This window comes from Tupaia chinensis, unplaced genomic scaffold, assembly GCF_000334495.1.
Source record: "Tupaia chinensis unplaced genomic scaffold, TupChi_1.0 Scaffold000298_1, whole genome shotgun sequence".
Lineage (NCBI taxonomy): Eukaryota > Metazoa > Chordata > Mammalia > Scandentia > Tupaiidae > Tupaia > Tupaia belangeri.
This window is the reverse complement of record NW_006159787.1, coordinates 559,686-587,230: the sequence shown is the minus strand read 5'-3', so window position 1 is coordinate 587,230 and position 27,545 is coordinate 559,686. Positions and strand designations below refer to the sequence as shown.

At 37.0% G+C, this 27,545-nt stretch overlaps 1 protein-coding gene across 24 annotated transcripts in view; it reads left to right on the top strand.

Annotated features, from left to right (window-relative positions):
* The window catches only part of PTPRD (protein tyrosine phosphatase receptor type D), a 457,704-nt gene that overhangs the window by 405,341 nt on the left and 24,818 nt on the right, over positions 1 to 27,545 (top strand). For all 24 annotated transcript variants that reach the window (XM_006150805.1, XM_006150804.1, XM_027772789.1 and 21 more), the window contains 2 exons: positions 390 to 509; positions 1,023 to 1,177. In XM_006150805.1, the coding sequence (XP_006150867.1) occupies positions 390 to 509; positions 1,023 to 1,177 (275 nt within the window). The remainder of the gene's footprint in view (positions 1 to 389; positions 510 to 1,022; positions 1,178 to 27,545) is intronic.

The window sequence follows — 27,545 nt, the reverse complement described above, 5'->3', positions numbered from 1 at the left end:
ACGTCTCACATTGTAGTTGGGATGGCTAAGTGTCATCCTCATGACGGGATTCATAACATCAATCCCAGAGCAAATACGTGTTTTCTTTTCTTTTCATGTACTCTGAAGTTTCAAATACCTCTTCTTATTTTTCCCAGCGGCAATCTGTGACTTATTTTTTTCTCCAGGAAAATTGAATCTGTTACTGCTTAGTATTCCTTACCAATTTGAAAAATGTGGTTTATATTGGCATCAGAGCAGTAATTTACATATATTGGGATAACAAGAATGCATGCCAGAAAACCAGCACAAAATGAAATGCAGAAAAGCTGTTTTCCTTCCAGAGCAACTTAAAGCTAATGGTGAAATTGATGAGCATCTGCCCTGAATGTGTCACTTGTTTCTTATAGGTGAAGTGTGACCAGTATTGGCCCAGCAGAGGCACGGAAACCCACGGACTGGTCCAAGTGACACTGCTTGATACTGTAGAGCTGGCCACATACTGTGTTCGAACATTTGCACTTTACAAGGTTTGCTTTTTATCTACCCCCCTTCCTTTCCCCTCTCCATTATTTAAAGAAAGCTGCTTTTGAGAAACCAAATCTCTTAAGGCTTTACTTAAATCTTGTTCCCACTGGCAACAGTGAAGAATGAAATAATTCTTCCATTATCGCTCAGCAATTTTTCTCCTTGTCTGGCGATTTATCAGTAAATATGAAACTCTTACTCTGAACGAAAGTTTCAGCAAATGAAGAATAGATGAAGAAGAACTAGTTCTGGCTGTAAAATATAACAAGAGCACTCCTGATAGTTAAACCTGAAAAATGGAATGCTTCTCACCTAAGAATTTTATCTTCCTGAGCAAGTATTTGTCATTTACGAATAGCTTGGGGTTTATATTTCCAAAGAACATGTCTTCCCAATGGATATAGGGTAGGAAGTAGGAATTGAGATACACACTTTAGTATTACTCTTCCACGTTATTCATCAGCACCACCTGAGGCTAAGAAAACAAATTTTCATCCAGTGTTTTCACTTCTCAGAATGGCTCAAGTGAGAAGAGAGAAGTCAGACAATTCCAGTTCACCGCCTGGCCTGATCACGGTGTTCCGGAACACCCTACACCTTTCCTAGCTTTCTTACGGAGAGTCAAAACCTGTAACCCTCCTGATGCAGGTCCGATGGTTGTGCATTGCAGGTAAGGACTACTGACAGCACTGGTTTTACTTGCAGTAAATGGAAAATTAAATGGTTCCTTATTGGATCTTCTCTGCATCTCATTGATATTCTGAGATGGATATACACCTGCATAAATGATACGGGTCTTTTGGTCTAATAAGGCCTATATTAACATCAGTTGAAAAGGTAGTATATAGATACATATTCTCTCTGAAGATAGCCAGCAACTATGGTCCATTGCTATTTTCGCTTTAGGGGAAAAAATAAATAAGTAGTCACCATAAAAATAAATGTGTACATGGTCATAAATATATACAACAGAAAGGAAGAAAGAATTAACTTTGTAATGAAGGTCAAGTTTCTTCTCCTATGTGGAAAAATATCCTTAGAAAGTATTTATATGAATTGATAAAATCTGTAGACTGGAGTGATACAACTTATTAACAGTTTATTGGGGTAAAAAAGCTGAATCAAATCATATTGTAGTCATTAAAGCTGTCTTATTTCTTAAATATAGATACCTTCTGTGCATTAGTAATATAAAATCACATATAATAAATTCACTAATGTGATTGTTCTTAAAATTTAATTAATAAAATATATAGAGGCCTCAAATTTGAAGATATTTTATGTACCCAGAGATAATGATGTTGTATTTCTCTTAAAATTTATAATAAATATTTCTTACTTAATTCTGATCAAAATCCTCTCATTATCACCCAGATTCTACTGTATATATAGTGGGCCATTGGGAAAGTCATGACACACTTTTGCTTAGAAAAATATGTCATGACTTTCCTGATGACCTGATAAATGTTTGTACATTATTTAATATGAAATTGTTTCTATTTGCTTGAGTTCCTCTCAAGAATCATTACTAACTGACTCTTCAAGTTATCTGGTCAGATTCTGTTAATTACTATATAAATGTATAGCTCACGTAACAGTATAATAATTCTTTATACCCTGAGCACTTTGAATATGAAAAATATAGCTTATTGTACAGGCAAGTAAAATTAAAGTATATAAAAAACGACAAATATCTATCATAACCATTTCTATCATGACTTAATAATATGACTCTTTTTCACACCCCATACTGTACTACAGTGTAATAGAATAGACTCTCAAAAGTGGATGGGCTATTGTTGCAAAAAGATGGAGACAATGGATATGTCTGGATAAAAGGAATGTAATTTACCTGGCCAATCCGTGTTATGGTGGTAATTTTTAAACAGTGACCTGGCACATTTCATATAAGATGATGCCTCTTGTTTACAGCAAATATTTTCCTTGATTAAAAGCTAATAATAATATTCCCATAATTTATATGGAGTATTTACAAATTCTGAAGCACTTCCCCATGCTTTATCTTGTTTGGTGTTCATAGCAACAGTACATAGAGTTGAGAGAAGGTGAAAAGAGATACTATGATGTTTGTTACAAGTAATGATAGCTTAGAAAGTAGGGTAATCCACCTCATGCTTTGTTATCTAGTTTTCGACACACACCACTCCATTCCACCCCCCATTCAGTAGAGAGGCATATGAGGACTGGCTACTCAATTTTAGTTTTCTGCATGATTATAAAACAGTAGAAATTATTTTTATTGATTTGAGCAAATGCTTTTGCATTATGAAAGCAGATTTCTGGTTTTCTTGCCTGTGGGTTTCATATCAGATGTTAGTATGACTCGTTTATGTAATCTGTTACATGTACACCTTTACAGCCCTCAAAGAGCCAGTGTACCTGGTAATATGGCTCTCCTACCAGGCAAGAACTGAACTCACTTACAATGATCACTCACACAACACATGAAGAGTTTTCAGATGGCTTGGGACCAGCAGTTAGTGTAATGGTTATGTTGCTGAACTTCCATGTAGTCAACCATGGTTTGAGTCCCAGACCCAGTGGCTTAAACTCACTCCGGGCATATGTGCATGCGTGGCCAAGATCCCGAAAGGAGAATGGAGGAGAAGGGATTGGGCAGTGATTTCTTGCTTTTTGTCTCTCTGTTTCTCTTTGTCTTTCAGGCGAGTACATGCACTTTATAGCAAAAACCTCTCAAAAAAAAAAGAGTTTTCAGATGGCTCTTAATCAAAGGAGAGAAACAGGAAATTTGGGCTCACAGAAAAACCATTGCCTCATATGCCTAATGGCAAAAATACAGTGTACACACATACTCACACATAGACATGATTATATATACAAAATAAAAACAAAAATTAGGAAAACCTAACTTGGTAATATAGAAAAAAAAAAACAGCATTAGAGCATTTGCATGTAATTTTAAAGCATCTTTCCTCTCTTATAATGTGTTTCTCAGGCCAGCAGGTAGTATGGTGACTATGGTGTTGGACTCCTTCATGGTCAACCTAGGCTCAAGTCCCTGACCTGGTGGCTTGAAAATCACACCAGGCCCATGTGTGTACATGTCCAAAATCCCAGAAGGAGAACGGAGGAAAGTGATTGTAGTATCGCCTATCCCCCCTGAAAGATGATATCTTACTTTCCCTCTCACTGTCTCTCTCTCTCTTTCCCCCTCTCTCTCTCCAGCAAGCACACACACCCTATGGCAAAAACCTTTAAAAAAAAAAAAAGTGTTTCTCTTTTCTGCAATTTAAAGTGGAGGCCCTGGAAAACTAATTGGTAGGTGGATAGGAAGATAGATACAGGCATGCTAGATTAATTTTGAAAATGCAGTTCTCATTCTATAGATCATAAACAAGGTGCAGGCACTATGAGGCATCAAAAAAAATAAGTATTCAAGCAAGTACAAAAAGTAAGATAGATAGTTGAAAAATACTTAACACACACACACACATACACCTATGTGAGTTTAAGCAACTTGGAACTAAGAGATCCAGGCTACTCAGGAGAAATAAGGAAACAAAGATGAACGTGCAGAGCTAATAGCTGATGACATTTGGAAGTGCTGAGCCTGAGGCTCTGGAGAAAGCATGTATTGAAACTAACAACAGAAGAATAGTTATATTGGTGGGAGAAATTTGTTAGCAGCTTCAAAACAATCAGGAAAAGATACAGCTTAAACTAAGCCCTGTGGAATAATCCGTGTTCATCCAAGCAGTTTTATATATCTCGTAAGAAATCTTGGCCTCTTCTTTTAGGAAAGGCCACTACAACATTGCCAGTATCTAAACCACTTAACCATAGCATGTTAAAAGTTAAGAGCATAATTGTTTGTGAAAGAGTGGCAGATTAAAGTCATCCTAGATTCGATGACTCTTGTAGCATCACAGAAATGGTACTTTAGAAACCATTTCTAAGCAGGAAGGAACTTAGAAAAAAAGCCACAGTAGTCCAAGTCACCAAAGGATCCTGATCTCAGCTGGAATCAGGTTACAGATAAACACAAAAAAACACTCTGGAATGTAAATACTATATTTCATGTTGTGATTTCTCTTAGGATGGATTCTTTTTTTTTTTTTTTAATTTTTTTTATAATGAAGAAGTAGTGACATATTCAAAGTAAATCCAGTCCTTCTGCCAGACAGCACATGTTAGAATGGAGGAGGTTTTAAGAGAAGTCTGGTAATAGTCCAAATGGAGATGAGGGGAGCCAGCAGGTGACGTGGTGGTTAAGATACTGAACTCCCACTTGCCCAAGCACAGTTCAAGTCCTAGATCCAGTGGCTTGAAGATCACTCTGGGTGTGTGTACAGGCATGCCCAAAATCCCAAGAGGAGAATGGAAGAAAAATGATCAAGGCATGGCCACCCCCATGGGGGATGGTTTCTCACTTTCCCTCTCACTGTCTCTGTCTCTTTCCAGTAAGTGCATGCACCCTCTGGAAAAAATTTAAGAAAAAAAAACAAAAACGGGCAAGGGAGGGATAAAATGAGGGCAGAAGAAAATTAATGTTCCTCAATGGTAGTGTTTAATAATAAATGTGCTAGTATTAAATAAGGGAGATAGTTAACTAAAGAGTTATGGGAATATATCATGTAAGTAAAAACAAGACCTTGGAAGGTAATAGAGAAGGATAGGGTCTACCATATTCCCCAAAGAAAAGCTGTTAAGCTCACTTGGAGAGGAAGGGAAGACCATCACTAGCCATCAGTCGTTCATACAGTGCGTAATCTCAACAGTGAAAGTGAAAGTGCAGACTCCGGAGAGAGGGGCTGTCTGGGTAAACCACCTAGTGTACATACTGGCTGTATGTCCTTGGGCAAATTGTCTGTCTCTGTTCCTCTGCGTGTAAAATGATGTAACACTATTTATAGGAATAAAATGTTAGAAAAATGTAAAGAAATATCAGTACATAGTATATAGAGAAATGTTGCAATAATGTTAAATTATTAGAAATTATTCATTATTGAGTAAGTTTAAAAAGCTTCATTTTTATTTAGAACTCTATGGCAGAAAATCCAACATGAACTTAAATACCATCTATATGGCCCAAACCATTCATTTTTTTAAGTAAATCTCTAAGTAATTAATTAAATGGACTTAAAAAATATTTACAATCTTGGTAATTTCATCAGATTTTTCTCAGTGAAAGAGAACATTTTCATGCTGTGATTTAGAATCATCTATGATAATCTGTTTTCATAAAGACCTGAGAAACTCTTAAACTCTTAAAATAATAAGAGTTATTATTTTATTGACTTACTTTGTGAATAAGGATCCATGAAAATGAATTCTGGTGTTTTTGATGCCATCAAGATAAAGTTTGACCTTCATGTAAGTTCATGGTCCTTTGTAATCTACACTGCTCTCTCCCTTCATACCTCACTATTTACATTTCATCCACCTCCCCTAGCTACCCATTTGGAGTACCTTCATCTGTGGCTCTCAGCAAACAGTAATTGCCTGGTTTAACATAACTACCATTTGCCTTTTCTACCTGATGGTATTCAACCAACGCTATTGATAATCTAACCTAAATAGAACTTCCTATTTGTATTGCCAGGGTTGCAAACTGGCTTCAGATGGTTTCAGTCTTTGGGTGTGAATTCCTTTAAACTGGAATACATTATTTTGATAGTTCTCCAAATCCTCCTCCCCTCCCCCCAAATCTGTTGTTTTACTCACATCTCCATTTATCTATTTATGGAATCACTTCATCACCAGACATGTGCTTTTTAGTTCTAGAGAGCTTTTCATATTCCTCTTCCCATAGGAAGAATTAAACACTACTTTCTGAATTCTCATAAAATAGGTTCACATTTAACATTTTTAGGTGGATGTGTGCAGATGATATGAGCCTTGAAATCTTAGAAGGCATGGGCTATACCTCTGTGTTTGTCCTGTAGTTCCTCTACAATGGTAGGTGCTCAGTACTTGCTTATTCAAGTTAGTTTTTAGTTGAATTCTGTGTGGTGTTTTAGTAATTTTGACAGAAGATAGTTTCAAGGATAGATTAGTTTTATTCTTTAACAATAAAGACTGTGTATTTTTCTCTTAATGTTGGGATATTTCTTTATGAGAGCTTATTTTAAATGGTTTTTGCCTTACTTACACCAACTACTGAGTCACTTTTTCTATTACTCAGCCTTTTATGTCCTTTTTCAGATGCCATTCGTTCCTTGATCAAATATAGACACAGCTCCCTGGGTTTTTAAATTCATTATATTAATTAAGAATGATAGAACTCTTATTCAATATCAAATAATCTTTCATATCAACCAGAGACTTACTTTTCCATAGAACAGTGCTTTCCAGGTATTATTATTTTTTCTTTCTATCATCTTTATAGGTAGGAACCTTGTTTTTCTATTTTACAGAAGAAAAAACAGAGGCCAAGAAAGTTCAATTTACTTTCCTGAGCTCATGCTCTTCATAGTGGAAAGCCATTCCATGGACTCTAGACTAAGTAAATTGTCCAGATGCTAGTTCACTTGTTGGTTGAAAGCTTTCCGTTCTGCTGCCCACTTGGAGACCATTTCACTCTCAAGCCTTCCCTGATGACCAGCTCAGAAAGAGCACGCCTGCTTTTCTGACTCTGTACCACGTTGTCATCTTCTAACCTCTCTTTCACAACTGCATTTACTAGTGTATGTGTCTCTTCTACCCCTTTCTAATTTTTAACAAAAATAATCATAATAGCTACCAAGGTCTGAGTCATTACCATTTTCCAAAATGACTAAGCATTTAACATATACACATTTAACCCACAAAACAATACCTTTTACTTACAAAGAGCATTAAGCAAAAAGAAGTTATAGGCGATTCACTCAAGGTCATACTCTCATAAATTTAGGCCCTGATTTCTGTATCCTAGTCGAACTCTCCTTGTTGCATAGACCGCCTAGTTGCTTACACTTTGTTGAGTATAAGTTTGTCAGATATTTGCCATTATTTTTTTTTTACAGATTCTATGCAGTACATGAATAGAGAAATGCATTTTTTTTTATTTTATTTATACACTTTGACTTAGAAAGAAACTAAGGAAGATCTTTCAAGCTATTTATTAGACATTCTTAAAATTCAATAATTTATATTTTCACATATTCCTGCACACTTCCTTTTAGAAAATAAAGAAGTTTTATTCTTTTTTCTCCCTTTTGAGCCCTATTATGTTATCATACAGAAGAAATGGTGACTTGCATTCTAACAAGTCACATATTTCTTACATATTCTATTAATTCTATATTTCTGTTCCCAAAGGGCTAAGACAATTGATTGCTCTAAGAATTTGCTTCTTGTTAAGAATAAATGAAAAGGGATTAAAGTATAACTTTTCCTATCTGTTATAAAACCTTGAGTCTTGATACTAATTCTTGAGTCACATTAACTCCTTTCAAGACCACGGGACTACTTTCTCTTCACAGGAGAAATGTTTTCATTTACACATAAATATAAAAAGGGAGATAGATCAAAACCCCTGAATCTATCTTTTAAAGGAAGCAACCCTAAGGAGAATGAAATAGCCCTCATGAAGATCACTAAACTTTTTCACATCCTAGAATCAAACCAGTCTTCAAAACAGGAAGGAATAGGAACTTTGGGTTGGACATAGATCAGTAATATCCTAGAAGCATCAGTGGGCTGCTAAGGGCAGCCCAATAAAATCCGATACCAGCAAGACATGAAAAGATTCCCAATGTTCCATCTTCATAATACTTTTTGAAGTAGTATAGGAATACAACGAAGAAAATGTATCAGTCATATTCATAGTATAAGCATTTATTACTAAGACCAACCCAGTATTGAAGAAAATAGCCTTTTCAAAGGCAAAGAGTTTAGAAATCATTGCATATGAACATTAAAAAAAGCCCTTGTGATCCAAAGAAGCCAAGACTGCTGTGAAAAATTGTTAATGCATTTTTAACCATTCATTCTAAATTCCCTCTCTTATTCCTCCCAACGTTCCATTCAAATGTTTCTACAGATCAAAGACCGCAAGTTTTGTCAAAGCATGTGCTAGCTCTGAGATGATGACAAGTGTGAACCACAGACCCATATTTTTCTTAAACCTGGGATTCATTTTTGTGTATAAATTAAGTAGTAGGAGATGCTAGCCTTCAATACATAAAAGACTTGATTATTAGAAATAACATCTGTGGGTAAGAAGATGGGTAGAATATACAAAATTATATCCTTATTTTTGGAAACATTTTAAGGTGAGGAGTAATAAATATATCATTTGGAACCTATTGTGCCAGCTTCTGTTCTTATATACCAGCAATTCTCCATACACAGGACATGCTTAAAACAACATAGTGATATAAAACAAAAGAGTAGGTTGTCCATTTCTTTTTATGATACTTGTTAAAATTTCTTTCTTCTATCAGATATTTAAAGAGAGGGAGAGAGAGAGAGAGGGACAAAGAAACAGCAGTCCTATTAGGGTCTTTACCTTGTGATCCACTCCCAATTTCAGCCCCAGACCAATACAACGCATGTGCCAGGCATGCTCAGGGAACTTTCCAAAAGTGGATCTCAAACCTTCCCTTGTGGGTCAGCTTTGTGGAGTGCCATGTTACCACTAGACACTTCCGGCCCTCCGGTCTTCAGTATTTTGATAACAAATTCCTATCATAAGAAAATGTCTTACCCCTACTGAAATAGTTCAAATGTAATTGAACCAGAAGAAAGCATTAAAAGGAATTGCAAAAATGGCTTTATCAGGTGAAAAGTGTAAAACGTGAAATGGAGTAGGCTTTTGGAGTATTGAGAGCAGCACTTTGATTGCCTGATAAAATGGAGAATGAGTTTGAAAGGAAGCATTATAGACACAAAGGCAATAGAAAAGAGATGAGGCCAATATTATAAGAAATTATGGAACTTCAAAGTCATACATCAATAAGGTCTCTTCAAGGGCTACTGAGAAACTATCACCTTCCCATTCTTATCCCATGCCCAAGAACAGCCAACTCACTTTTGTATAAGGACATGACGATTCATAGAGCATGTCCCATCATTTATTTGATTTGCTCTTTACAGAAAAGGAAATTAAGATTCAGAAATTAAGTGATATGCTAAAGACCATACACCCAACTAGGAAGTAGAGTCTAAGTGAACATTTACATTTTCTGATTCATGACCCTTTCCTCTCTGCATATAACATACACTTTTGTTTTGCCCAATTTATATTATACAAATAACTAGTTGTCCTCAGTCCACAGCAATGATAAATGGCTTCTTATAGAGAGAGCTCTCTTTTGGAGTCAACAATGCATGTTGGTGAAGCCTATACACTTACAATTAATGTCCGGGAGTTAATGGCATCTCAGCCATACCATTTACCACATTTGTGATCATTAGCCACCTAATTTAATCTTTCCAAACTTCAATTTCTGATAAATAAAGTAGGAATAACAGTAGTATTAATTTCATTGTATTGTTTATAAAAAATAAGATGATATGAAAAAAAGTGATTAATTAGCCAGGTACTTGCCACATAAAAATAAGTTAATACATGTTTACAATTACCAATATTTATGTTTTCAACAAACATAAAATAGATGATTATTCTAATTGGCTCTATTAATATAAAACAAAAAGAATACCATCATATTTTGAAATGTGAGCTTGAGTTCTATATAACTTGTCATGTAAAATAATCCAAAATATGTATAAGTGGATATACCACCCTAGAAGACAGGCAATAGCTGGAATGTTTAACACTTTAACAGTACATCAGTATTGTAATAATTACATCATTGCACACACATAGACAAATTACTTACCAGAATGAATTGTTTCTATGAGGCAAGATTTCTTAACTTTAGCCCGCTTGATGTTTTAGGTCATGATAACATTTGTTCTAATAACTTCCCTGCATGTGGTAGGTTGTTCAACAGCATCCCTTGCCTTTGCCTACCAGGTGCCAGTAGTACCCCACAACCCCCAAGTTATGACAGTTAAAAATGTTTTCAGACATGTCTGAATACCCACTGGAGGACAAAATCACCCCTATTTGAAAACCACTGCTATATCGTAATAAAAATTATTTCATTGTAGGAGAACTATTGCATCCAAATTAGAGCTGAAGTCAAAGCTTTCAGCTAAAGACATTTCTTTGAACAACATCCTTATTGCAGACATTTGGAGACTATGAGACTTACCTTTTAAAGCTTGAAGAGAATTAGTCTCATTACTTGAAAAATCACCAAATAGGTATCCCTACCTTGATGACCAGCTTTTAAAGCAAATATTTGGCTCTTAATGTTTCTTGGCATAAAAAAAAAAAAAAAAAAAGTTATGTTCCTCTTCAAGGAAAAAGATGTACCACCATTAGTGAAGTCAGAAGAACAGTTCACAGGCTCTTAATTCTACTGCCAGAAAGGAGTTCCAAAAATATTTTTCTACCATAGCAAATAAATCTTCACCTACAATAAATATTCAGGCTCAAAGTGTCTACTTTTAAGGGCTGTTCTTTTTGGTATTGATAAATTCCAGTTGTTGTTTCTTTTTTTTTTTCACTAAGGTGATCAGTCACATTGCTTCTTAGTCACACTTGGTATGATTTCCAACATTTTGCCAGTTTCAAACAGTAAGCCCCAGGAGTACCCGTAAGTGGCATGTGAATGAGTGTCTGTACTTTTTCATTATTTAGGGGAGGCCAAAGATAAAAGATTAGATGTATGGAAAGACAGTGAGACATAGTATCAGACCCCCTTTCCAAACTTACAGACTCCTTTGCCCTTTGCTTTTTAGGGTATGTATTTCTGGGACAATACTCTTTACTTTTAAATCACAGGATTTTACTGAAGGTAAATATCTTGTATGATACTTTAACACGTTTTGTTCATGTTTTTCTACATCTTTTGTACAAGAGGTTTAAGCAGTCTCTCTTTTTCTCTCTTCCCAACTCACCTCCCTTCATACATCTCCCATATCCTCAAAAAATTCTCTAAAAAAAAAAAAAAAATTCTCTACATTTCAGTGCCTTGAGGGAAGAGTCAGCAGTTAAGTCTTCCCTCAGTGCGCTGTGGTGCTTATAGGGCCTATGCTTTATAAATGTCTAAGCAGATTTTTAAAAAAAGAAGAAGAAAAAGAACTGGATAAAATTAGGCAAGATTAAATGTGGCTATTCCATTCTGATGATAAAAGCTTAATAGCTATTGCTCGAATATCATTGCTCCCTGGGTTGGGGTAGTTTGGGGCATCAAATCATGCTTTTAAAAATTAAAAGGGGCCAGCAGATGGTGTAATGGCTATGTCACTGGACTCCCATATAGTCAACCGTGGTTTGAGTCCTGGACCTGGTGGCTTAAACTCAATGCCAAGTACATGTGCATGTGTGCCCAAGATCCCGAGAGGAGAATGGAGGAGAAGGGATTGCAATGTTGCCATGTTATCTATAAATACCAACTAAAACCTAGTGGCTTAAAACTACAGCGTCTGGGCCAGCCAGTGGCATGGTGATGAAAGTGACCAGGTGCTACATGGCCTACTGTGCTATTAGAGTCCTGGACCTTGTAACTTGCAAAGCATGTGAGTACCTCACCCCAACATCCTCAGAGAAGAAGGGATTCCAGCCTGGCCATATCCTCTTTTCATTCTGGCCTAGTGGCCTCATGGTTCTGAAGGCATGGAAAGAGAAAAATATAAGGCACCTTATATTTTATGCTCTTATAGGTCAACCACACTATCCATCAATCATTACTATCAACGAAAATAACCCACTTCTCATTAACTCAAGCCATTATAGGATTCTTCATCTCTATAGAACTAAACCTGTCTGTCTGTCTGTCTGTCTCTCTCTCTCTCTCTTTTAAATTTAAAAGATGAGTAAACAAAACGAGGCCCAAAGAAGTTGACCACTTTCCTGTTGACTCTTGCTGGAGTCAAGTCTTCCATTGCTGATCCAAAACATTTCCCACTGTATTATAGTTCTTAAAATTTTGTTCAAATTAATGTGATTAAAGAATCCCTTAACATTATCTGGATGCATTAGAAAAATAACCAGGAAGCGTCTGTATAATGAGAGGAGACGTTCTTGTAATTTTGACATATTAGAGTCAAGTCAGTATCACAGATCTTCAAGACCGTGACTAATGGAAAAAAGTGTTGATGGATGGCCAGGGAGCAGCCTAAATATCCAGGGCACCCAGGTGGTCAGGAAGGCTTGAGCCGCAGAAAACTGTAGAGAGCTGCCAGAAGGAGATAGAGAGAAACTCGACTTGCTTTACAGGAGTGCCTAGAGCGCCGATGGTGGAAACCACTGCAGGCCACTGAAAATTATTCGACATGGTGTTTTGGCAGCCCTGCTCTGGTTCACAGTGGCTGCCTTGTGAATCAGCCGCTCCCACTGGGGTGCTAGCCTGGCTGTGCCATGGCTGAAGCATGAGCTTTTTAGTGTCCATATGCCTGGGAGGCTCATCATCCACAATTTCCTCATCCCAGGCTCCAGCCAAGTGCAGCAGATGCTATTGTTACCTCTTCTATTGAATAAAGTAGGAAGCAAAGAGAGAAAGAAATTTGTCGATACCAGTTTTCTGCTGGAACTGAAATTAAAACCGTGTGTGGTATATTGTCCAATAGGAACCCCTGTGCCAAAGCCCCATTTTGTGTAACATGGCTACATAAGATGAGAATCTGCCCCTGTATTTCTTAACATCATGTAAATGACCTTCTTTATTTACTGGAGATGTGTTACATTTAGAGCCATTCAGACTTCCTGATTTGGATTTCTGCTATTTCTTGCACTTACAAACCCTTTGCTTCTGACCGTGCCATCTGCTGGAATCACTTATATTTCCTTCACACATTCACGGTGTTTGTTGTGTCCCTAAATCTAGCTGTGCAAAACTCTGAAATCTTTCATATAAATAAACAAATGTTTAGCAAGTATTTTTAAGCCCTTTGCCTTGGCAAGTCGCATTAATAAGGTACATGTGTGTTTCTAAAGTAAGTACAGCTGCCGAGAGCATTGCTTGTGGAAATATCTCAAGTGACACCAAAATCAAAGAGGATCCCGTCTGAAATAAAAGCTTGCATACAAAGCAGTCTCTGTGCTGAAGATGAACTAACTGGTGATAAGTTAAGCAAACAGACTCTTGTTGAACACAGAACATCCCTGATGTGCAGCCACTTAAGGGTTGAAGGGATCTTAAGACTTTTGAGTTACCCTGTCAAACCTCTTTGAACTCCAGTGTGGCACTGCTGAGCCTGCAAGGCCCCACTGGTCTCTTCTGTATCTCTCACTGTTCTCTTACCACACTGGTTCAGTGCAAACTGAGCTTCTTTCACAGGTTAGATAGGAAGAGCAGAACCCCCAGTACAATACCCAGTCAATTCACAGTCAATCTGTGAAACAAATGAGAAAGTAGAGAAAATGGCCTTTTAATTCCTTTCAGAAGTAGTCACTTTGCCATTGTCAGCTGGTTTGTTTGTGAGCTTGCTTTTCCTTTTGGATCCATAACTACCCCCTTATTTTTACCTAAGATATGTAAGTTGGAGTGGTCTTTTATAGCTGTAATTTTTTTACTTCACTGCTGTGGGTCTGTGATTATAAAGAGCCACGACTAAGTGGCCAAAGCCCCTCTTGTCACTGAGGCTGAGTTTATACTGAAATTTGAGCTATTGTCTGGTTACATACTAATTAAAGATGCTATGGTTTTTGTTTTGTTTTGTTTTAATTACACCATTCTTAAAGACCAAGCTCAGTGTGAATACCATAAATGAAAATAGAAGGTAGACATACTTACCATACAACCTCAACTGAATACAGTTGTAAGCCTCTAAATTTTATCAAGATCAAGAGTTGTTGGATTTTAGTGTGGACAAAGGAAGCCCATAGGTGGTCTCCAGATATGGGCTGTTTCACATATGTCCTACTATTGTAGTTGTAGTAATATTTAATCTTTTCTGGTACAAACAGATAGTGTAAATGGTTATATCACTGGACCCCCATATGGCTGACTGTGGTTCAAGGCCCAGACCTGGAGGCTTTAAACACATGTAGGACGTGTGCATTTGTGTGCCCAGCATCCCAAGAGGAGAATGGATGAGAAGGGATTGCGGCTTGGCCAGTGCTGTGTGCGGGGGGGTGATTTCTTTTTTGTGTTTCTCTGGCAAGCCTCTGTGCGGAGGGTGATTTCTTTTTTGTGTTTCTCTGGCAAGTGCATGTGCCCCATCACAAAAAGAAAGAAAGAGAGAGAGTGAGAAAGAAAGAGGAAGGAAGGAAGGAATAAAGAAAGAAAGAGTCTCAAAAAAATTTTATGTTGGGAACCAGCAGTTAGCGTAATGGCTATGTCATTGGATTCCCACGTAGGCGACCGCAGTTCGCGTCCCGGACCCGGTGGCTTAGAACTCAAGCCGGGCGCGTGTGCATGCGTGCCCAAGATCCAGAGAGGAGAATGGAGGAGAAGGGATTGCGACATGACCATCCCCCCTGGGGGGTGATTTCTCGCTTAATGTCTCTCTGTCTCTCTCTGTCTGGCGAGTGCACGTGCCCTATAGCGAAAACCTCTCAAAAAAAAAAAAAATTATGTTTTCCTAAAGTACTTCATATAGTAGAAAATTTTAAAATGCAAATTAATAAATGAAACTCCCAGGTCTTGAAAGTATACCCTGACAAAAATAACTCCAAATACTTGGATTTTTCACTGCATACTGAGTTTTCAGGGTAAGTGTTGAGAATTGCCTATGTATAAAAATAAGAGATATTGAATTACGGTAAAATGTACAAATAATGATAATGTACAAATCACTTACCTTAATGAGTTTTACTTTCTTTGTCTAAGAAGACAGAAAAATCTGCTAATATGCCAATGGCATCTTCAAGACAAGGGAAAATTGGGTAGAATTTGATAGATGAAATGCTTATTTATTTTTATGTTCATGATGGTGATGATCAGTAATATTAATTTTATGGAAACCATGATAAATTTTATGCTTCTTTGAAGAAATGACAAGTCCAGTCAGAACTTGGGTTCCTAGGTAGTTGGTCTTTTCTTTCTTTCTTTCTTTTTTAATTTGCCAGAAATAGAGAGAGGGAAATTGAGAAAGCATCCCCCATAGGGGGCTGTACATCTTTAAAATCTCCCACTTTGGGCTGGCAGGTGGCATGGTGGTTAAGGTGTTAGACTCACACATGGCTGACCATAGTTCAAGTCCTGGACCTGGTGGTTTGCTTTCTCTCTCTCTCTCTCTCTCACTCTCTGTCTCTGTCTCTGTCTGTCTCTGGTCAAATTGAAGAATAATAAATAAAGAAAATGGAATAAATAATTCTTTAAAAAAGAAAACTCCCACTTTGTCAACCCTAACACTAGTTTGATTCTAATTAATTGAGCAGATAATCTTTCTCATTCTGGACTCTCATATTCACTGGTAACATTTGAAAAAAATAACCAGTCATCCCTACAAACCACTGAAATCCCTTTCAACCAGTGGTTATTGTGTCAGTCCTCTTTCTTGTGTCTGAAAAATGACTGACTTGGTTTCTGACTATTTTCTCTGCTGTTCTACAATTTGATATGCACTTCTTATCTTGGTTCAATTAAATTCAAGCTCAAAGCCACAAGCTTAGCGAGCCTTTTTCCAGAAATCAGTAAGGAGCTCTATCACTGTAGTCCAGTTACAACAGATAGGTATGCATGTCTTTGTTGTCATGTTTCTATTTCCTGAAGGTTTAAAAATGAACATATTTTTAAATTCTGAGATGACAATTTTACATGGAAGTGATTTTGAGACTGAATCTTTGTAATATCCTTAATGTACAAAGGTACCATTTCTAAGGTGGGCATCTTACCTCTCGCTGAATTTTCTGCCTGCATTTCTACACGGGTAGTCTTACCAAGTAGTAAGAATTTTCACATACATTCTCACTTTCCTATTAAAACTTCCTCATATCACAGCTGGCTATGATGCAGACACTACAGCCCAACAAAACTAACTATTGAAAGTTCTTGTTAGTTATTTTTATCCTATAAAGGACTGTCTATTAAAATTTAAAATATTTTTTAAAGTTTTATACTAGGCAGTTAAAAAATGAAAAACAACTGTTTTTTATAAACTTTTTAATGTGTACATTTTCAAACATAGCCAACAGTAGGGAGAATGTTTAATGAACCCCGAAGCACTCATCACCCAGCTTCAATTATCAACATTTCAGGCAGTGTTTGTTAAATGGCAATTCAATTCATTTTCTGTTTTTTAAAGAAACTCATTATATAACTGCCATTCAACATTTGAGATTTTAATAAACTTGGGCAGCCTTATCTCAGGTAAATGTTCAACTCCCTGGACATGTTTAATGTAAAGGGCACTCATTACTAGTTTCTCAGCTCCAGGTTGAGTGCCCCTGGACACTATCTTAAACTGCTTTTCTAAGTGTTAAAGTCTTAGGGCATTAAATTTTAAAATGATTTCACAGTATTAAAATCACCTCCCTCTTTGAGAGCTTGTGCCCAAAACTGTCTTAGCAACATTTGGCTTGCAGATTTTTTTTATTCAGTACTTTTATTTTTAAATATTATGCTTTAAGTTCATTTCATCATAGATTCCAGCCCTTCCTGTTATTAACATCATATGCTTGACACTGCATGGCTAAAACTTTCTTCTTTCTATCTGTGCAAACAGAGCTGGCTTCAGAATTTTCAGCTGATTTAGAAAAATAAAAGAGAAAACTGAATATTCAGGAAAGCAAAGCCATACACTTGAAGTTGGAAGAGTTTTAGTCTGGGCCAGTACTAGTTTCCTCAGTTTCTTTATTTGTAAAATGTAAAGATTGGCTTTGTAAAATGTAGGGACTGGCTTGATGGGTGATTCTTAAACTTCAGCCTGCATTGACACAGTCTGAGGGCTTGAAATTCTGGTTGCTCATTGCCCCAGAACATTTGAATCTGTAAGTCAAGGTAAGGCTCATAAAAACTGTGTTCCTAACAAATTCCTAGACGACGTTGATGTCACTGGTCAAGGGCTACATTTGAGAACTATTATCTCTAAGTTTATTTTCTAGCCGAAAGACTGATTCAATAGTATAATAATTTTCTTTTCCTGAGAGGGTAGAAATGAGGAAATAAAGTGGAATACTGGTTTCATAAAAGTCATTAGAATAAGTCTCTAACATGAAGAAGAAAAAGGTTGCATATTGACTCTGCTATTGGGCTAATTGAATTTAATATCTAATTATAGATGTATAGTTTGTATTTTTTTAATAAGGTAATTAACTTTTATCAGCAATGTATTTTTTTGAAAGCATTTACTGGTAATATTCTTAGCACCAACCTAAGGAGTGGGTTTACATTTCATAGGTAAGAAAAGAAAGACTTGGGGAGAATAAATCAAATATGTTAATATCACATAGCTTGTAGTTGGAGGAACCAAATTTTGAATCTCAAACTGTTTCTATCAGTAAACAGTGAACCTTTAAGGAAAAAAAAAAAAAAAACCTGTTGGTATGGCAAGTTTTTTAATTCCATGGGCAAAATCTGAATTTCTTTCTTGGACTGTAATATCCAACCAATAGATAATTATACATAGTGTCCATGCATTTACCATTGTGTCCCTCTATCTTTAAACTATGTTTTGCATGAAAGAGATATTCAATAAACATCTGATGGATAACTGAACACTAGATTAGAAATGCCACAATCCAGAATGATACCAGGGACCAAGCCATGTGTGAATTATAACAGGTATAATGATCTGTATATTTGTGTGTCAGGGGATGGTAAAAAGAATAATAATAATAAGTGAGGTAGGTAGTAGTCTTAATGGCCAAATGAAATGGTGGTTCACTACCTGGAGAGGAAAAGGGACTGAGAGTTGGTTATTGACCAGATCTTATAGGTTCCATGCCATAGAAGATACTTTACATTCATTATGTCACGCTTTGTAAGTGTTGAGGACTGAGGCTGGCATTCCAGTTAGGAATTATGTAGGGTATTAATGGAAATGTATGCTATCATCCCACAGAATTATTAGAGTAATAAGCACCCTCCCATTCCCAGTATCTTCCTCCCTATATGTGGTAGATTAAATATGCAAAAAGAAACATTGAGTGCCCCAGAAAGGGAAGCACCATCTAGTGTCCCTGGTGTTAACAAAAAGTTCATCTTCCTTGAATGGATTCCTTACTAAGGAGCTTTTTGCTCTTCCCTGACTGACCTGTTCCCTTCATTTTCAAAACAGACAAACAGCAAATAAAAGCAACTATGTAGCTCATGTCAAACGCAGTGTATTTGCTGCTTATGTGGTCTCAAGTGAGTCCTTGGTTTACCCCTCTTTGGGTGTTCCAGTTCACTAAACAAGGCAGCTTCAGTTCCCAAAATCTATGAGTGAGGCTGCTGAGGCACTTGATAGAATGAGCATTGCCAAGCTGTTTCCTCACCTCTTGGGGAGCTACTAAAATGAGGCATTGCCTTTAAAGAGACCCTTCCAGAGGAAATAGCTTAGACTTCAAAGACTTTGTATTCCTCCTCTGGTAAAGGTAGGGAAATTCAACATTGATTGGACAGTAAGAAAAAGAGTTGGAGTGTCACCAGAAACTTTGCCTTCCAGAGGATTATCTGCTTAGCAAAATGACTCCACAACATGTTCGATTCCTCCTAGCAGCTGTCCACCTTCTCAGGCTCTACATGGTGTGTAGTGTGTGTCAAAGAGAACTCTTCATATTACTCCATCAGCAGAATAAATATTCTGCCAATTATCCAAATATAGTAATATATAAGTTTCTTTATTAATACAAGGGTGAATTTCAGAGGCTGCCACTCATCCTCTATATGTTTTAGTGCTTATATTTCTAGATAATTATATTTAATACTATAAACTACAAGTGCTATAATTTCCTTTGACCTATGTTACAGTTGAATCTATTACTTGATCAAGTTCTCAATGAATCATCTTACGCACATATATTTAGTTAATTGGTTATTTTTTCCTGCTGCGTTGATATGTAATATACTCTGTAAGGGAAAAGAAATCCGCCAGTGTGCAGCTGAGTCTGGTAAAAGAGCAATTAGGTTCTATCAGAACAAACAGCTGTCAATAATGAGTTCTGAATTAAAATTACCAGCAAAGAAAGAATGTAGACATCTGCAGGAAATGGGGAAATATTTTTATAACCTAATAGCTGAGATCTGGACAGGAGTATCACTGAGTTTTCCCAGGTGTACCTGTAATGCATTTTGAAATTTTCCCAGACTGAGAGAACAATGAAACTCATTGCATAAAGTAGATGGTATTCAAATTAAAAAAAAAAAAAAAAAAAAAGGACACCTTGTAACAGTGGTATTTTGATTTCATGTAATCAGCATGAAAACTTTCTATGTGAAACTATTTTGCTGTGCCTGGTCATAAAATGAGGCTTAAAAATAGTTCTGTTATCTTTGTTTTGTGGCTTTGCAGTCAGGGCTCTATTGCTTGGATATTTTTCTTTTGGTCATGGGAGAAGTACTGTTGGGTCTTATTACACAGTATCTGATTTGCTCATATCTGGGGTTGTTTCTTATGAAGAAAATTTGCAAGGTGGGCTTCTTCATTGAAGTTTTATTGTAAGATAATTCTGTATATTGTATTTGCAGATATCTGGAGATAGTAAAGTATGTGGTCTTTAGGGGGAAAAACAAAAGCATTTTTGAAAGCAGCCATTGCAGTTTCCCCTTTCTGTTAAAGCTTTAAATTACTAAGGACAAAAACAAAATCTATAAAAATGAGAGATCAAGACTAATATACACAGACACACACATACATACATATGACTAATTGTGGGTATAGTTGATGCATCTGAATTTGCCCTCATTTACTCACAAAAATATTAAAGACACATATTCTTATATCCTTGTTACCCAAAGTATGTCCCATTGATCAGAAGTATCAGCATCCCTTTAAAGCTGGTCTAACGTGCATGATCTTGGGACCAAGGCCAGACCACAGAATTGGAACCTCTGGGCAGGGGTACCTATGCTTATGTACAGACCATCTAGACACAGAATGCATAGATGCCTGGAAGTACATTGGAGTGATGAGTAACACATAGGAATGTCTCATTTTGTATTTTCCGAAAGGGAATTACTGAATATTTCATCTCTTTAGTACCCTAGTCTCCGGACTGGGTTTTTCATCTTCTAGTACTACATGAGAGGCATTTCCTACCCTGTGTACTCCCATCTTCAAACTTAACCAGTTTGTTATTCCAAATACACTTAATATTAGTTTTCATTACATAGTCATCATGCATACATATCATAGTTACTGAAAACCAACCATAAACCAAAACTAAAAGAGAACTCACACAAGAGTCAGTAGCTGATACATTGGTTTGTGCATAAAACCCATTTTCACAGTGCTTCAAAAAGGACTGAATCCATTTTTCTGTAAGGGCGTAAGGTCCAGTGTTTTGTGAGGAAAGGACATTTACAAGTATAACATTTTTCTTTCAGACCCACATTCCTTCAGTATGAAGTGATAGAACTGTGGAACTTGGTCCATCTATGGACCTCCAAATCAAACCATCATTTGTTCTCAGTTAAACTCATATAGGTAGGAGAGCATAATTATGAAAATGGAGAGACATGGACTCAAGTCTCAAGTCCCTAATTATAGCCACTTGGTGTTGGTCAACTTCCTAATAATATCTAGATCTCAGTGTCATCCTGCAACAACAACAACAACAAAATCTAAATAGGCAAAGAAGATGGGAGAGGTTGTACGAATAGTACTGAATAATAAATACAAAAAAAAAAAAAAACATGAGTTTAAGAAGGCGGATCCTGGGGACACCAACACAAAACTTCCTGGTTGTGACCAAGGTAGGTATAATCAAGTAAGCAGGCTCTATGTAAAAAGTAGGAAATTGGTTGTACCAAGACTGAGTTTCTTAACACCTTATGAAGCTTGTGCAAGTCAAAGAAAGGAACCACAAAAAACAAAGGGTTACAAATTCATAACCTCTGATTTCAGTCTTTCAAATCCTTTGTACTATTTATGCTAAATGAAGATAATAAGGTGCCATACAGTGCTGCCATGGTAAAATATGCTCTGAGTGGCTGACCCACATGAAAAGGTTCCCTGTTCACACCTGGAGACCTTCCTGAGCATGACAAGAACATGCATGCCCATGACCCGGAGCTGGGTGCAGGTGGGGGCAGATCATGATCTAAAGACTGTTAAGGATGTTGTCTTTCTCCCTCTGTCTCTATCATTCACTGAAGACATAAATTAATGAAAAATGAAGATAATAGCATTTGTTATAAACAGAAAAAAAATGAAATCTTCCGAGACTTGCACTTAGAAAAGCTTTGATAGCCTTGGGAAAATAACAGTGAGGTGCTAAAGTTTGCATGTCTTCCAGATAACTTCCAATGGCTCTTGTATTTGGCTGTGCTTAACCCTAGTCAGAAGTAGTAGTAATAGTGCTAATGATGAGCCTGCTGTGTGGATTGAGTGATTGTACACACCGTAGTTCATGTGATTATTAGGCCCTTTGGGTTGAGTGATATACAAATATGTAGCTTTACCTGGCTGACTTGGCCAATGGTGGTATCTTTTTTTGAAAAGTGGCCAATTTTGTATCATTGTAAACAGAATATAGAATATGGACTAAGTGTTATGGCTAATAGCCTCCTCACCTCCCCCCTCAGATACAAAAATAAATAAAGTGTAAATGATAGAGATTCTTATACTTCCTTAGTATCATTTGATTGACCTCAGTTCAAATTCAAGTCAGCAACCCATTATCAAGCCAGCGGAATCTGTTTCTACTCATCTGTGAAACAATACCTGCAATGGCATATTCAGGCGTTCTATATATTTGTATTCTCTCTTTCTCTATATACACATACAATTAACCTTCTAATTTGTCTCAAGCATCACACTGTAAAAATAATAGATAGTGTGTTTGCTGGACAATGTTGGGGCAAAACCAAGATCATATGGAAGTCTTTGGAGGATTTTGCTTGAGTGAACATATTTGAAAAAAGTCAGTTTCGGCTCATTTGAGTTTTATTTTTTGTAGGCTTTTTTATTTTAAGAAATAACCCTTGGGACCAGCAGTTGGCATAATGGCTATATCGCTGGACTCCCATGTAGTCAACAGCGGTTCGAGTCCCAAACCCTGTGGCTTAAACTCACACCAGGCGAGTTTGTTTGCATGCCCAAGATCCCGAGAGGAGAATGGAGGAGAAGGGTTTACAATGTGGCAATCTCCCTGGAAGGTGATTTCTCACTTTTTGTATCTCTGTCTTTCTCTCTCTCTTTCTGGCAAGCGCACATGCCCTATAGCAAAAACCTCTCCAAAATAAAAAAGAAGAAAGAAAAGAAAAGAAAAGAAATAACCCTTTACCCATCATGAAAAAAAATGCCCTGAGAAGATATAATCTGGATAGATCAACCTTGACCTTTCAGTATTTTGAGGTCTTTATCAGGCAGGTCAGGAACTCTGTGTCTTCTATGTTGATGAAATGTGAATTTATTTTGACCATCAGAAGATGCCCGTTAAGCACACAGTGCCTTTTACCTCTGTAGAGTGACCAAATTTCTGGGGCATCTTGACCACCTAACTATTGTTCTTAGTCTTTGCCAAGTCTTCTCCTGTCTATGAGGACTGTTATTTGAGGAGACTTTAAAAAGTTCATAGATAAATGAAATTAATATACCATTTAATGCTTCATTTAAATATTTGGATGCCAAGAAATTAAAATCTTTCATAGGTTATTTTTTCTTTTATTGCAAGTATTTTTCATATACTCTATATTCTGAAACCCACTCCTTAAAATTAAAAGCCAGCGCCAGATTGCTCAAGCATGTCTGGGCTGCAAGGAACTGCCGACATCACTCAGACTTCTTATAAGTATCTATCTCTGGACAAGACAATCAATATTCCTGAGCTAGAGTAGATGTCATTTCATCTTCTCTCTCTTCCTTGGAGCCCCAGCTGTTTATCAGTGTTTAATTATGATCTGTTAAACACTTTGAGAATTTATAACTTCCATGAGGAAGGGAGGGGGAGAATGAAAGAGAGATAAGCACCCTAACAGGGTCCTAATGCTTCAGTCCACTCCCATTGACCCAGATCATGGATACACACAGGTGCGTACCCAGCACGTGGAGGGACATCTAAGCATGTGAATTTGGGACATTACTGTGTGAGTCCAGTATGCTACTCATTACACCATAACCTGACCAGATTATGGCTTTCGTTTATAGTAACTTTTATCTATTGGTTTACCTATTTTCTTTTTCTTTTTTTTCCCCCCTTTGAGAGATGAAATGAGCAATCACGGGACCAGCAGTTCACGTAATGGCTATGTCACTGGACTCCCATGTAGTCAACCGTGGTTCGCGTCCCAGACCCAGTGGCTTAAAACTCACCCGGGCGCATGTGCATGCATGCCCAAGATTCCAAGAGGAGAATGAAGGAGAAGGGATTGCAGCGTGGCCATCCCCCTTGGGGGTGATTTCTCACTTTCTATCTCTCTGTCTCTGTCTGGAGAGTGCATGTGCCCTATGGCAAAAACGTCGCCCTACGCAAAAAAAAACAAAAAAAAAAAAAAAAAAAAAAAAGAAAAGAAAAGAAAATCAGCAATCACTACCCAAGGGGAATGGCCACACTGTAATTCCTTCCCCTCTTAGGATCTTGGGTGTACACACACACACGCCTTGCTTGAATTTTAAGTCTCTGTGTTCAGGACTTAAACCATGATCAACTACATGATAGTCTAGTGACTATTATGTTCTGGTTCCAGTCTATGTATTTTCTTAATTCTACAATTACATCATGATGCTATACTGTTAAAACACATATACAACACACACACATACATGTTGAAAGCCCACCTATAACACTGCTGTCAATAATTCCTCTTCTCAAAAGCAACTATTATTAGAATTTGTGTATCTTTCAAAATCATGTTCTGTGCATACACATATACGTGTAGACCTATATAATCTCATATGGACTTATCAAAAATACCCATAAATTATACATTTATGTGTGTGTAGAGATAGATCTGCCCTGTTACATACAACAGTTAGGTGGTCATTTTTAGAACATCTTGGAAATTTTTATGGGAAGAATCAATACATGAATTCACCTCATTTTTTTTTGGACTAGTGCACAGTATTCGTGGTATTGATATATTTTATTTAACCATTTCTCTAGCCATAGTGAATGTTTTACCTAATTAATTTGCTATTATTGCAAAAATGCTGCAATAAAAATCTTTGTAAGCTTTTTCATGCATGTAAGCCTATCATACATTGAAGAACATGTATATTTTAAATGTTAATGAATGCTGCAAGATTATTGCCCTCTGGAACAACGACATCATAAAGCCATATAGACAGCATTTAATAGCACAGATAAATTGTACTGCATTTCAGCGATAACTTGTTCAAAGATATTTTTAAATGTTTATTTTAGAAGTGAATTAGGCAGATAAATATTGATGTCCAAAAAATCCATGTAAGTTGTCTGGTTATTCATGGTAAAAGAAACACTAGACGATAACAAAATATGTAGGGGGTCAGTTTGGAACCCTAAACATTGGAGAAATGCTAATTTAACTGCATATTAACTGTAATAATTTTTGTAACAAACAAAATGAAAGAATTTTAAAAGAGCCTCCTCATCAGGCACCTTACAGTATAATTAGGATGATCACCTGAGTAATCTTATAAACCTAATTTATACAACTGCATCCATTGTCCTAGATGCTCTTTTTTACATACTTGCAGTTCATAGATCCCGTTCTGATAGCTGAGCTGTAATATCCAATCAAAGTATGAACTAACGTATGCAGAAAATGCTCACAATGAGTTTTAGTTTATACATTCCTGTCTTTGCACCCAACTAAATGATCTGCAAAATCTCTTAATTCTATTGTCTTATGGGGGCCAGATCATTGATGTATCCATAAAAGGTCAGTATTAAAACTCCACTGAGTTAATCAGAAGAGCCAACTTTTAAATACATCTCCAGAATGATTTTAGCACCAAAGAGTCCTCTTATGACTGTTAATTTTTTCTTTTTGCACATTACTACTGTATTGCATCACGGGACATTAAACATATTTGAACTCGTGGGACTAACTCAATCATGTTTTTAGAAATTGAAAACAAATGTTGTAGCAGGGTGAACGATAATATTGAAGTAATAACAATTTCCTAGTAGGCATACTTGTTTAATGAGTTGCATACTCTTTCAGCTTGTAAACACCGGAACATCTATCACTCAGTCACTCAGTGAATTTTTTTTTCTTTTTTTTTTTGGAGAGGTTTTTGCTATTGGGCATGTGCACTCACCAGAAAGACAAAGACAGAGAGACAGAAAGCATGAAATCACCCCCCAGGGGGGATGGCCCACGCCACAATCCCTTCTCCTCCATTTTCCTCTTGGGATCTTGGGCACACACGCACACACACGTGCCCAGCATGAGTTTAAGCCACCGGTTCTGAGGCTCGAACCATGGTTGACTACATGGGAGTTCAGTGACATAGCCATTACGCTAACTGCTGGTCCTACTCAGTGAATTTTTTATTGTTAAGGCTAAAGTTCATCTGGAATTTGGTTTGCTGTAGGAGTCAGAACAAATCCAGAGTTGAGTAGTGCTTTGAGTCTCATTAGTTGAATCACTGTCCTCTCTGGAAGAAAACTTAGTAGTAGATTTTACTTCTGTCATAATAGAGACTGAGCTAATGTTCGACTTGATATAAAAGGGCTGTCCTCTTCCCTTTTTGCCAGAATGTTCTGTAACATAATAAATGTGCCAAATTGTGCTGGCTTCAGCCTGAAGCACAGGGTTACACACTCCAGTTTTTAAAGATATTTAGAAAAATCTGTCCCAGTGCTTGGCAACTACTCTGACAGAAAACAGATAAAAATAAGGGTGGTTTATCAGGGTTGCTGTTGTTATCATGCTTCAGGTAGAAGGCTGTTGAAATGATGAAAAACAAACAGCACTAAATAGGGTTCCGTCATTATCGCTGCTGTGGGGAGCTGAGTTTTTTCAGGATCAAAGAAAAATGCATTTGCTTTTAGAACTACAATCTTTCATTTTGAGAGGTACACTGCACTCAGATTCTGATGGGTAAAAAAAAAAAAGTAAATTGGAGAAGCAAGTAAAATACGTGCTGTTAAGAGAACTGGGAAATTCAAGAGGTAGGCTGGCAAACTTAGAAGCTATGAATTTGCAACGTTCCATGTCTTAAGAAAAAAATATATAGTTGCCTGAGGTTTGTTTTTTCTGAGCTACTGGAGGAAAGCATAAGCACAGGTTGTTTCTATCTCATCAAATTATAAGAGCTTTCTTTATCTTTATAAACATGTATCAGAGGGTTGTACCTGTGCTGGATGCTTGGGGGAATGGTTTTGTTTGTGTCATTGATCCAGGGGAGTGCTTCATATATTTAACCAAAAAAATAATAATAATTATTATTTCAAGCACTTTCAATTACTCTGGCATGGAGACTGCCAAGGAAAATTGTCAAATGCGTAGAGACAAGGAAGCTATTGTTGTTTCCCTCCAGGAAATTATAAACTGGCATAAGGATAATAACCAGAACAGAAAAATAAAGGCAGTGGCTGAAAAAGAGTTAATTGTCATAGCAGTCCAGGGAAGACTAAATCAAGGTAGAATCTCATCTCAGCTCTTGAAGTGACTCTTGAAGGATGGTGAATGTCATATGAGATGTTAAGAAGTTTAAAGGACCTGCATAAACAGAGTTCAGAGGTGGGAAAGCTTACAACAGGTATAATTTGATTGGTATTGAAGAAAAGCCATGAATCTTTTTTTTTTTCTTCTAGAGGGTGTGTGTGCTTCTGAAGAGAGACATAGGAGAAAAGTGAGAAAGCATCCCCCGAGAGAATGGTCATGTCGCAATCCCCTTTCTTTCACTTGTCCCCCCTTTAAGGTTTTTGGGCACACATATACGCATGCCTGGAGTATTTTTCAAGCTACCAGGTCTGAGACTCTTACTCAAACCAAGCAGTGGGCCAGCTGGTTTCCAGTTGCATTAGCCAGCATGTCCCA